Source organism: Gavialis gangeticus, unplaced genomic scaffold (assembly GCF_001723915.1).
Source record: "Gavialis gangeticus isolate Ggan-Ray unplaced genomic scaffold, GavGan_comp1, whole genome shotgun sequence".
NCBI lineage: Eukaryota > Metazoa > Chordata > Crocodylia > Gavialidae > Gavialis > Gavialis gangeticus.
In genome coordinates this window covers 92804781-92818482 of record NW_017728992.1, presented here as the reverse complement: position 1 = coordinate 92818482, position 13702 = coordinate 92804781, and the positions used below count along the sequence as shown (strand labels likewise).

Here is a 13702-nt window from a genome sequence, read left to right as displayed (position 1 = left end):
AGACTCAGGTGCCTATAAGAAGCTCAAACTTAGACTTAGGTTATTAGGTTCTTTGTTACACAGCATGGGGAGAACAAAACCTCAAAAATATTTTAAAAAGCTTGCATACTGAATAGGAATGAAGTAAAGAGGCATATCTCAATTCATGCCCCATCTGGAAATGTGGGTGCCTTAATTTAGGCTGCAGGCAGACACCTCCATCCACTCAGGCTCAAAAGCCCAGTCATCTGCCAAGAGAGAATGCCTACAATTTTTTTTCAAAAAGTAGGAGGTCAAATCCAATGTATTCATATACTAAGAAGGCATAAGGTGATAAATTTAGTCATATATATAAAAAAAAAAAAAAAAGGAAAAGCTCACAGGCCAGTGTTTTGAGATTAAGGTGATTTCACTCAAATTCTGAATTTAGGCATTTTTACTTTACTGCCTGGGAACCTTAACCACCATTTTTCCTAATCCTGTTTCTCTCCCATCAACCCCACCTAATAATCACTGCAGATTATTAGCAAAAAAAAAATCTTAAAAAACACTTGAACAAATATGATAGAGGAAAAGGGGATATGAGTCTATCTCCAAGGTCACTTACAGCTAGCAGTAAAAACAGACAGCTGAAGGGAAAATAAAATCTTAGTATCAGGAAGCCAGTTACTTAAGTCTGGTAACTTTAAATTTCTTCTCACATGGGAATCTTAAAGAAAGGCTCTGTCCCACAGAAAATGAGAGAGCTCATCAAAACGATATATCTTACGTTTATAAAATTCCCTCAAACACAAAGAATTTATTTAATTATAATTGGTCTGAGTAGGGTCCTTGACACAGTTCTTCAATGTTCATCAAGCAATATCAACAAAACATATTTAAGGTGATAAACAGTTGGGAAAGCTAATACCTCAGTTCTGCCCTTTGTTGGTACAAAAAAGTAGAACAAGCAAGAGGCTCGTGGCTAGTGGAAGAAATATTAAAAAAGAAGAAACATCCACTGGTGGCATATTGCTTCTTTCATCCCAACTTGAGAGGTGATACTTCTGTGAATACACTTGAATGTTTTGGAGGATGGGCTGGTAATGAATGTAGAGTTCTGCAGAATCTCATATACATTAAAGCAATATAGTTCTACAAAACTCCAGATAAAAAAAAAAAAAATCAGATCTTCTCCTGCGCTAAAAAACAGGTCTCATAGGGCTCCACCTATATTGCACAGCCAGAGGCAATGAGGGACAACTGTGTTGGGTCTGTCACAAAACTGATGGCTCCTCAAGAAAGATTTTCACAAGAAGGACTAGTCCCTAAAATAGCACCTGCCTATTCTCATAGTACAGGTTTCCCTTGCCTCATGCTGTACATGTGTTCCTGGAAAAGGTGCATAACTTGAATTCTCATAAAGGGAACCCACTTTATAATGTAACTGTGGCAGGGCACTGTTGGTATCTGCCACTTTAAGGGCTAAGCCAAGCAGCCAGCAGGTGCTTGATTGCAGCGGCCATTTTAGATCTCTGGCCGCCTATATAAACAAAGCAATTCACTGCTGGCATGCAGGCAGGAACATTGCCTGGCTGCAAGGCTGCATGCAACACCCTGGAGGTAAAGGCAGGAGCTTAAGGGGATGGTTTGGAGGCTCCTAGCCCTGGGCATGACCTAAAACTGCACCCTGCCAGGAGTGGGTGGCCTGGTGGAGCTCTCAGTGGTGTGGGAGCCCCCAGGAAGTGCCAGGCCAGTTACCACCCCCATGAAAGGCAGGTTGGTGTGCCTTAATAACCCCAGCTTCCATACCCAGGTGGGTTAACCCAGAGTAGGGTCAAGAAGGCAGAACCAGGTTAGAGAGTGGGCTATAGACTCAGAAACCTGACTTAGAATACCCTCGACTGGTTGATGCTGGGGCCAGGACCACAACAGTCAAAAAGGCCAGGGGCCCACCACAAGGGATGCCCAGAGCTGAGGGCCTGGGGTTTCTGACTCGCCTTGGAGGTAGGGCCAGGGCCTGTGTGGCCAAAGGTCCTGGGGGGACCACACCCAAGAGAGAAAAGAGTTCAGGGAGCTAGACAGCCCAGAATGAAGGCTGAGTAAGCTGCCTGACTGGAGGGATCCAGTTGGAGGATTCTGAGGCCCAGTGTGAGGCCAGTGATAAGAACAGTGGATGCCATCTGCGAAGCTTGGGCTGCGGTGTAGGGGAGGAACAGAGCTGGAGATAGCACCCCCTGGCACTGAGGCAAGAAATGGGTAGCCTCACACCCAATTAATATCCTAATTATATATAATCAAGGCATGGCAGATGAGGAGGTGGGCAGTTGCCCACAGAAACAGGTGGGCAGGCCGGCATGAGGTTGGGTCCTGAGCATGCCCCGTTACAGTAACAAATAGGAATACATTCCAACTGTACTGACCCCCAAACCCATTTCTACCACTTTTACAATATAATTTTGGTATTCACCAACAGCAGACAATACACACAAGCACAGGATGGTGGCAAACGTTACTATAATGGGGACGGCAACTACCGAAACACGTCGCAGAGAACGCACCATGAGCACAGATCCACACAGGAGATTATATTTCAGTGCATGTCATTCCCACGGTGCATGACACAAAGCAGCTGACTGCGAGCTTCCACCACACCTATCACGAGAGTGAATTTACCTTGCATGTAACTCATTTTTGGTATAAAAGGGTCATCTTATAAGAGTGAATTTGCACATACAGAACCCGCATAAAGCAAGGGAAACCTGTAGTGTCGTTAATGGCTTATATTTTGTCGACATATTAATAAGTTGAGTATCCAGATTGTAGCTGTATTGGTCTAGAGCAGGGGTGTCCACACTTTTTGAATGTGGGGCCGGATCATGAACTTTTTATCACCCAGTGGGCTGGTGAGCCATATTCAAAGACCTCACAGGAAGTGGTATCACATCAGGAAGTGATGTCACGTGACCTTTGACACCAATGAAGTTGCAGGAAGTGAAAATGAAATGTGGTTTAAAACCCAAAATAAAAACAATATAAAAGCAACAATGAAATAATACCAAACACTTGACCAAAATAAACACTTTCACTTCTACTCATTTCTCAATGAATGAAAGAAGCATAATGCAAGTCGACAGATCAAATGTGGAAAAGATATCAGCCAGAGTGGAAACTAATCAAAGCAATAAAATATGGGCGTTTTTGAAAATAATCTTCAAGAAGATTTACTTTTATTGAATTAATAACTTGTTAGTAACGCATCTTTAACAAGTAGTAACAAGTTGAACCCCCAATCCCACACAAAAAGAAACAGAAGCAAACACAATCCAAACACTGGACAGTATTTTTACTAAGATTTTTACCTGCTCCAAATTTACGTTGGAGCCCAGATCATTCATGCTCTGTTCTTGAGCATATTGTTATCTTAAACGAGCACACAGCACAGCTGCAGGGGGCACAGTCACAACTTTCCCACCCTGGTGCAGCCCAGCCAGACCATCCCATCCCCTATCAAGCAGTGGCTTCCCCACGTGCTGCTGCACTTTCCTCCTACCTGTGCCAGCTGGTCCCAAAGGGCAGGAGGCTCCACTACTGCTTCTGCTGGCCAATGCAGACCCAGCCAGGCGTCCCCAGCAGTACGTGGGAAGCCAGCTTCAGCCCCATGCTACCCCGGATGGGATGGGCCCAGCCGAGTCAGCACCGGCCAGGAAAAGCGGCATGCAGCTGAAGCCAGCTTCCCACATGCTGCTAGGGATGGGAGGAGGCCGGCCAGCTCAGCACCAGCGAGCAGAAGTGGCAGCGGAGCCATGTGCCACTCAGGACTGATCGGTGCAGGCAGGAGGAAAATGCAGCTGAGCCCCTGCTGCTCCGGCTGGGCTCATCCTGTCCCATCCCGTCCCGTCCCGAGTGGCACACGGCTCTGCCGTCACTTTTGCTGGCCGGTGCAGACCTGGCCAGCCTCCTCCTGTCCCCAGCAGCACGTGGGAAGCCAGCTTCAGCCGCATGCTGCTCCAGATGGAATGAACCCAGCCGGGTCAGCACCAGCCTGGAAAAGAACTATAACATGAATAATCTGAGTAACTCCTAGAGCAGAGGGTCTGATCATTATACACTAAGATAGTTACCACTGTCATTTATCACTGAATAATCGCACGGTAAAACTTGGACACTGGAAGGCCCAAATTCGGTGTCTATTTTATGGTACTCACAGGTATTAGCATTTATTTTATGGCAGCTCACAAAGCAGGCAATCGCCGCCTGAGGAAATACTCATGTCATAACGTGATTACTGAAGTACTCAAAACATACACTATTTGAGAGTTGTGGGGCATGTGGCCTTCAGATGATGAATATTCCTGTAAATCAAAGAAAAATTAAATAATTTCATCTCTAACATGCTGCTTTTCTTTATTCTGACATGAAGGGCATCTCAGTAAGGAATGCCTGGAGGACATCAGCTGTTTAGCCCCTTTTAAAAGAAAGATACAGAAAAAAAGAGACAGACACTGAATGAAGATCCTTGCTTTGGTGAAAAGTGTTATAAATACCAACAACTAATCAACATATGCCGATAACCTGGAATTTACAGGAGATAGACTTTTCAGCCTCCAGGGTATGGGGAAAATATTTATGACAGACAAAGTGGCTTTTTTAAATCTTAATCTCAAGTCTGCTTAGACTGCTTTCACAGGACTTTTCTCTCTTTCCCATACCTTCACATTCTCAAGGAAAAACAAGCTATTATGTTCTTCCTTAATGCCGCCTTTATTTTAAAAATAAGACATACAGAAAAGATAGAAAAAGTCTGATGTTTAAAGATCATCTCGCTAAGGCTAGGGACTTACTGTTCAATTTTAGAAAGTTTCTCATCAAGTGCCTCTATGTCAGCCACCTTATGATTCTCCCCTCCTCCCACAGTTGAAGACCTAAATGACACACACTGGAAGCTACTTCAGCTTTTCACATTATGCTTTTTTCATTTCCAATCCTCTTTAGTTTGGCAAAGTTCTACCACATGTAATGCCATCCTCAAAATACTATAATGTACTTATCAGTTCTCTGAGGATCACATATTTTTCATGCCCTGTGGTCCACTGGGAGGCAGTATTCCTAGGGGACATTCACTAAGTACTGTATTAGACTGTCTTCTATGTGAGCAATTTAAAGCTGTAATTGGGTAGAGTGAATGCGAGTCTCATTATACAAAACCTTTACAAGCTGGGTCCATTAAAAGACACAGACACCAACAATTTAGGCATTGCAGCACTTGATTTTTAGTCTCATGGCTCCAGAGGAGGATCCAAAACCTAGAGTGAAGTGCCTAGACTCCCTATGCCCGAGATTCTCAACTAGGCTGCTGACGCTCTGGAATGCATAAGATCCTTTTACAGGTGTTCCACAACTGCTAGGTGTGCAAACACCTACACAAGTCACAACATAAAGCCAGAGGTTTCAAACAGGAATCCATAATGTCAAAACCATTCTGATCTGCTGTGGTCTTTCTGAGTTCTTTACAACAGAAAAATTAATGTATTTTTATTTCTGTATTCCAAAAACGAGTAAAAGCTAAGAACTGGCATTTTCCACGACATGCTTTCAGTCAAATAGGTTGAGAACCCCTGCCCTATGCAGAGCACAGGGAGAGCTAAGGGGTTCAAATCCACATCTCCAACCTCCTGGGAGAGTGCCCTTATCACCAAACTTCAGGCAGGCTAGTAGAGATGGGAAGAATTTTCCTCACCTCTGGATGAATCTGTGCTAGGGTCCAGAAAGGAAGGTAAGAGACATGAGGCCAAAGAGGAGCACCTCAACAGGAAACATAACTGCAGCCCTGTGATGAAACTGCTCAGCTAGAAGGGGGACTTTTGGAGTTCACTCTCTGCTCCCAGCACTACTTATATGTTTCATAATGAACAGTCTTGGGATAAAAAACAAAAAATAATGGGAGCACAGACCAGATTCCAGCACCCCCACTTCCAGCTGAAAGCTGAAACAAATAGGTTTGGCAGTTACTGTGCAGAGAGTCTGGTATTCAATTTTGGACTTAAGTAGCTAAAATGTTCCTAAGCCATTTTTAGCCCATAAGTCCTTTTTGACATCTGCTTTCCCTTCTGTTAGGCCCCATCTACATTTATATGTAAAGGTGCAATGGGATTTAATGCCTTCTGCCATGCCACACAGGCATCGCAAGAGGCATAACTGTGGGATCATGCATTAGATCCCATTGCACCTTATTACCGGTACAGAGGGAGCCTGACCCCTGGCCTGCACCAGCAAAAAGCAGGCTCCTGCAGCTCGGAGCCCAATGCACCCCAGCTGAGGGGCTCCCAGCCATGGGAGTGCCTTACACACACCTGGGATAAAGAGTTCGCCCTTGTGCCAATCTGCCCGCCCCAGGGGTTTCGAGTTTGCCAGGAGGCAGGCTGTGGGGACCCAGCATCCACAGCTATGTGACCCTGGGTCCCAGTAGCTGCTGGGTGCTACCAAGACCCAGAGTTGCAACTGCTGACTTTGGGTTAGCTGAGAGTCCCCAGTAGTTGCAGGACTTGCAGCACCAGCTGGGCAAGGTGCATCCCTGCAGCTGAAAGCCCACAGCTGATAGACCCTGCTACATGTGTAAATGAAAGCTTGATAGCAACTAACTGTAAAGTTAGCTTTAGCACCGGCTCAGGTTGAGGCAGTATACACAGTGGCAGGAAGCCAGCCCCAGCCCCCTGCCCCTGGACAATCCACCCGCAGCCCCATCCTGCTCCCCGCCGCCAAGCATTGCAGCCCCAGCCCCCAAACCCCATGCATCACCCAGCTGGGCAGCAGCTCCAGACCTGCCCAACTCCCTCTCTCCCTCCCTATGGGCACCTCAATCCTGCCCCCTCCCCACAACACACTTACCTGCAGGAGCTGCTCTCCAGGCTGCCTGGGGTCATGTATTTCTTGGACATGGAACCCACTGCCTGAGCACGCTCCTCCAACTCCCCCCAACCCCTTTCGAGGCTGGAACTATGCCAGCCTGCAGAGAGCTTGTTCCAAAACTACAAAATCCACGGGTTTCTCTCCTAAAATGAGAAATCCATATTTTACTCTTGATAAAAGGGAGAAATCTGTGTTTTACTCTGCTTTTCCATAGGAAACGGAAAACCTGGATCCCTAGTTATAATGGACCTCTGCCATTGTTACTAGGAATCCGATGCTGGACACATTCCAATGAGAAAAACAAACAAAAACAAAAGGTTCAGATTCTATGGCATCTATTTAGCTACTCTACATTTCCAAGGCTATCATTTATATTTGGAAGTCACTGATAGGATGCTTGGGATAAAGTAACTCACTTTCTTGAATTCGTACAGAAAAGTACACAAGTAAGACTTTTAACAGGATTGACACACATTGGCAAATCCAAATCCAATAGCAGGAATGAGATTTATTAATTTTTAACCAATGCTTACCATTATAACCAAGAGGTTAAATAAGGGTAGATATGCTAAAAGGATAATAGCTATCAAAATAGCAACTAAATTTTACATGCAAGTATAACACCCATCTTAAACTAAGGAAACCAAGTAGTAAATGCCATACAATAGTGTTCAGATTATAAATTGAAAGACTAAAAATATTTTTACTGTTGTGTCCATGTCACTGTTTTTCAAACTAGATTCTAGCATTGTATTAGAGACCAATCAAACTATATTCTTCTATAGTTTCCCGATTTGCTGGCAGGAAACATACAAGGATAAACTGAAAAGCAGGAAATGCTAAAGAGATAGGTTTATCATGGCATCCTTTTTGTGATCTCACTAGCAACAGATGCTACTGTAGTAATTAAATGGTCTAAGAAACCTTTCCAGCTGTGCAACACACCACCTTTTATAATCACTTTGATGCTTACATGTGGAGAGATTCTGAACTTCAAAAATGTGTTTAGGTAGTACTGGAGTGATGTTGTAGTCAGGATGGTTCAGTAAAAGATATCACTCACAAAAATTGTGTTTTTCAGAAATGTGTTTACTTTCTCCAAAAGTAATAAGGCCATTTGAATTTCCCTCACATTCCATGCATTGTTTTTGGATTAGTATCATGAGATAAATAACAGAATGCTGACTTTTGCAAGACAACTATCCACCAGATGAGTTTTTGCTATTCACCACTTCAGTGGTATCATCATATAATCATGCAAAGTAAAACATCTGTAACCCAAAGCTAATGAGAAGAATGGCCTTCTGATCCAATACATGAAGAAAACAAAAACTAAGGGAAGAAATAAAAAGGGAGAAAAATTATAATAACCCTCAATGCAAACTAAAAAGTTATGCTAAAATTAAATGCAATGTTATCTGTAGTCCTGGACATAAGGCAAGATATAGCTGTCAGCAGTCCAAAACTATGGGTCACTTTGCAAAATTATCAATATTAGTCTTATTACAATGTAATGCTTGAGAATCTGTAAATAAAGCAGTCAGGATTCCTGATCTTGTCCACATCTTACTATGTTGTAGTAAGAATGGATCATCCCTGACTAAACCATCTCGGTCAAGTGTTTGTCTAATGTGCTCTTAAAATAACTTCTTAGGATAGAGATTCCACAATTTGTCTTAGTAGCTTGGTTCCAATACTTAACCACCCTCACACTCAGAAATTTCTTCTTAATATCAAACCTAAACTTCCCTTCCTATAAGATCATCATTGCTCATTGTCCTGTCCCATCCCTTGCGGCCACAGAAAATATCCTCTTGATAATTATCCTTCAAGGTATTTGAAGAATGCTATCAAATCCCTCTGCCTTCTCTTCTCTAATCCTAGTTTTTTCACAAGTCATGTTTCCCAGGCCTTTGATAATTTCTGTCACTCTCTGCTGGACTCTTTCTAATTTGTCAACATCCTTCTTGGAGATGGAAGCCCAAAACTGGACACAGTACCCTAAGTAAGGCCTCCTCACTGCTGAATAGAAAAGAATCATCACCTCCTTTGATTTGCGAGTGATGCTTCTATTAATACAGGCCTTTATGCTGTTGGCCTTTTTTGCAAAAGCACGCTGTTGGCTCATATTCGATTTATGGTTCACTGTAACCCCCAAGCCCTTTTCTGCAGTACCACAGCCAAGCCAGCCATTGCTCAATCTGCATTTGTGAATGGAACTGTTCTGTCCCAAAGGCAGGACTTTCCACTTGTTTTTATAGAATTTCAAGTTTTTAAGTCCTAGGTAGATAAAGTCTTGACTACGATGATGCAGTTGACAGTGGTCCTGCTTTGATCAGAGGGTTGGACTAAATGACCTTCTAAGGTCCCTTCTAACCCTAATTTTCTATGATTCTGTGATTTTGGACCTTTTTTCTAATTTATCAACATCATTCTGAATCTTCACCCTATCTTCCAATGTGTCTGCAACTGCACCCAAGTGGGTGTAATTTGTAAAGGTGTTAAGTGTGCCTTCAATCCCATCTTCTACATCATTAATGAAGATATTAATAAACAATACCAGGCTCAGGACAGAGCCCTCCTCCCAGCTAGACACTGAGCCACTCATGACTACTTTCTGAACTCATAGCACCATTAGCCCCATTAACCCATTCTTTCCCAACGTGTCAAAATGGACAAGGAAGTCATGGAAACTGAGGCATGCAGCTTGCTTGTACAAACTGCTAGAGATGCACCGATACATCGGTCCAATATCAGATCAGCACCAATATAAAGAAAATTGGCTGCATCAGAAATGGGCCATGCAGCTGAATATTTGGCCAATAAATGTCCATGTGCATGCAGAACCACAGCATAGCACACAGGCAGCAACAACAAAGCCCGGCAGCTTGGAGAGTTGCATGCAGCCAGTGAGTCTGTTGTAATGGAAGGTAAGGGGGGCAGGGAAGAGGCATGGGGGGGCCAGATCAACACCCCCACAGCGAGGGAGGTAGTGGGGCAGGGAGGCAGGGCAGACCCTGCCCAGCCAGGTGGGGTGGGCACAGGACGAATCCGTGGCTCATCCAGGGGGCGCAGCTCCTGCCACTGCATGCACCCCAGGAGGGCGTGTGCCCTCCAGATCTGCATGGGGCAGGGGGGGCAGGTTGCATCTTCAGGCTGGAGCCACGGTGGCGCTAGACTCTTATTGGCGAGGGCTGGGCTTGAAGCACACGGTGGCAGCACTGGGAGGGGGCTATGGGGAGGCTGCAACCACCCCAAATTTCACTGTAGCCCCCCCATAGCCTGCTCCCAGTGCTGCCACTGCACACCCAGCAGAGCCCCGGTTCTCCTTGGCGTCTGAGTGGAGGTGGGGGCTGGCTTGGGGTACGTGGCGGCGCTGGGAGCAGGCTATGAGAGAGCTATGGAGGAATTTGGGGTGGCTGCAGCCCCCTGTAGCCTCCTCCCAGCACTGCTGTCACGAGCCCAGTCCCCACCAAGAAGAGTCCCACCAAGAAGAGCCCTGGCTCCAGCCCACAGCTGCAGCACACCCCCACCCCATCCCACGCAGATCCAGGGACACACTCCCCACCATGCCCTTCCAGGGGGTGCGCAGCAGCGCCCCCAGAAGAGCCACGGCTCTGTCCCACACCCACTCCACCCGGCTAGGCAGCATCTGCCCCGAGGCCCCATTCCCCACTCCTCCCTCACCACAGGGGACATTGATCTGCAGCCTGCCACATCCTTCCTTTCTCCCTCCCCTTCCACCACACCAGACTTACCAGCTGCTCACAGCTACATCAGAAATCAGATCGGTATCAGCCAACATACCTGCTTTAAAATCAGCTATTGGTATCAGCCCCCAAAATCTGTATCTGTGAACTGATACACATTTAGCAGAATGTAATCCTACTCTGTCACAGGCCCAGCAACCTGGTCGATTCACTGCCCCAAACACAACACAGAGGGATCCCAAAATGGATGTCCTACCTGAACTAGGGCTGCTACAGACATCCCACTGTCTCTAGCAGAAAACTAAAAATGAAAGGTGAAAACTGAAAATGAAAGGGTAGAGAAAGAAGAGAAAGGGGAGTGTGGATTCTCAGTGGCTTCTGACACATGGGGTTGGCCTTTCTCCTTTGGGGAAAAAAAAAAAATAAAAAAAAAACACCAACCAACACCACGTCATCCACACTTTGATAAATCCACCCAAATCTGGCCTTCCTCAACACACAGCAAGTTACACCACAAGGGTCCCTCCACCCATGTCTCTGGTGCATGATGTACATCCTTACAAAACAAGTGTAAGGATTCAAGAAATTATAGTGGTTTAGTGGCTCTCTTTGACAGGTTTTAAAGGTATAAAACTCATTCAATGTTGAGCAAAGTCCGACAGAAAGAGTATAAGGAACTTATTGGCAAAACAAGGACATAACAGATGATTCCAGCAACCCTAGTTATAATGTTATTTGCATATCAGAGGCCTGAGGAAGAATACGCCGATACCCAAAAGTTTGCCTACGTCTATACCAACCGTACAGTTGGTTCAAAAAAAGATGCCCCCAACAAGAATTATTTTCATTTGCTTATCAGTAATTATTCAAAATGACATGGGACAAAGACTTCAGTATTCTATACAGAAAGGCCATCCAGAAGTCATTTTTGAAAATGGTTGCCACAGCAGCCTTCCACTGCCCCTGCTTAACGCTGATGCACCAGATTCATTTGATCTCCTGTAACTCCATTCATATCCGTGGCGTTATATCTGATAACACCAGCAAAAGTGAGGGGAGACTTTTGTGTCAGCTCCTTTTCATCTGTTTACAAGCACACGTGACCATATGAAACTACAACCTACATAGCACCCAGATACAAAACCAACATTTATAGGCATTGCAAATATTCAGCCTAAAATGTTAAAGGATCCAAATGCACCAATAATTCAGCACTGCCATAAATCTGCAGCCAGTGTAGAGGAAACAGAAATGTTTGTCCTGATCTATAGGGTGTATACATTTCCCAGGTACTACAGCAATACTGGTATAAAATTTCATCCCATCAAAGTTTTTCCTTGTGGGGCAGCTCTGCCTAGTCTCTTCAAGTTTCTAACGGCTGAAGCAGGCTAGGTTCTTTGGGTAAATGTGATATCTTCTATTAGACCAACTGAGCAGATGGAACAAAATTCTTTGTGAGCTTTTGGGCACAGGTACCCTTCTTCAAGTGATACAAAAAACCTTGTTCCAACTACTCAGTTGGTCTAATAAAAGATATCACATCTACCCAAAGAACTTTGCCTGCCTATGTCTTTAGAGCAACAGGGCTGCAACCAAAAACCCTGACTGCTGAAACACATCCTTTCCCCAGTACTGACAGAGCAATGTTGTAGCTGTGACCATTTACTCTGGGCAGAAGTTTAAGCCTTTGAAGAGCACGGGTGATTTTAGACCAGGCTAGTGTGTGTAACGATAAGTTAACGTTGTTTGCGTTTTGAGTGCTGCTGTTTTGGTCCCCTCCTTGGCTGCATGAACGTTGTGTGCCTCCCAAGGCGGGGGGGTCACAGCAACAGTCCACAGGCCACGGCAGTGGCAGGGGTGTGGTGACAGGGAGCTCCTGCAGGCGGCTGCAGCGGTATCAGCAGCGAGGTGGGGTGGCAAACAGCAACTGCCCACAGGCACACCGCCAATGTCAGCAGCGGCCAATCTCATGCCACGAACGCCACGTGCCCCCAGAGGGTGGGGGGCACAGTGAGCTCCAGCAGCACTGTCAGCACCGGGAACATGGCAGTGGCAAGCAGTGAGCTCCCACAGGTGTCTGTGACGCTGTCAGTGGCAGGGGTGGGGGGTGGCAAGTGCCAACCGGCAGTCAGAGACCACCTGCAGATGCTGCCAGCGGTGCTGGCAGCTAAGCAGGGGTTGTAAAAGGCTTGCAGGCACCACCAAGTGTTGGAGGTGCCTTTTTGCAGGGGGTGCGCTGCCAACTGAGGGGGGACCCATATGTGTCACTAATACCCTACATGTCTAATGCTTGGCTGCCTCTGAGGTGGCTCCAGGGGCACAGAGGAAGGTGCAGCCTGCCTCCCTCTTTCAGCCTGTGTGTGGGCCACTGGCAGGCCCCATCCCTCTAATCTGTGAGGAGAAAAGGCAGCATGAAGGGCAGAGAACAGGGCACTCCCAGTCACAATGGCCCAAAGCCCAGAGGAGTCCGGGGACCGGGGGGTGGGCCTGGTCTATGTATCTCCCTCTGCCAGGAGACAGAGCCAGGCACTTTTTGCCCTTTCCTCCCCACTCCTGCCAGCGTCCAAGGGTTGCACTACACGTTGTGGGGGAAGAAAGACAAGATCAAGACCGGGAGGGAAGCGCCGGGGGCCCGCTCGTCCCCGTCTTCAAAGAGTTTCTCCCGTCTCCACCCCCACAGAGCTGGTGGGCGGCCCGCGCAGCCAAGCGCAGCGCCCCCCGCAGAGTTAAAAGAGCTGCCACTAGGCGGGAAGAGGAGGAAGGGGGCGGCAGCCCCGGCGGTGGCCGGGAGTGGGGCCCGGGCCGGAGGGCAGCGCCCCGGCCGCGCTCGGACACGTGCTGCCTAGGGCAGCTCCTTCTCTCGGCGGGGCTTCCCGCCGCCTGTCCCCAAATAAAGTCCCTGCACCCCCGCTTCACCGAAGTGCTCCGAGCCCCGCGCGGCCCGGGGCCGCTCTCACCTCGGAGCTGGCAGCGCCCCAGCGCCCAGATGGCGGCGGCCAGCAGCAGCCCGCAGTGCGCGCGGCAGCTCAGCCCCATCTCAGGTGACGGGAGCGGAGCGGAGCGGGGCCGCTCGGTGCTTTTATGCCGCGGACTGGAGGGATCCCGCTCGCCTCTTCCTGCCCCCG

General features: G+C 46.9%; 1 protein-coding gene across 2 annotated transcripts in view; it reads right to left on the bottom strand.

The window, feature by feature from the left end:
- Nucleotides 1-13636, bottom strand: part of LAMA1 (laminin subunit alpha 1) — a 204599-nt gene extending 190963 nt beyond the window's left edge. For both annotated transcript variants that reach the window (XM_019525624.1, XM_019525630.1), the window contains exon 1: nucleotides 13535-13636. In XM_019525624.1, coding sequence (XP_019381169.1) covers nucleotides 13535-13613 — 79 coding nt within the window. In that variant the 5' untranslated portion in view covers nucleotides 13614-13636. The remainder of the gene's footprint in view (nucleotides 1-13534) is intronic.
- Nucleotides 13637-13702: the final 66 nt, after the last annotated feature.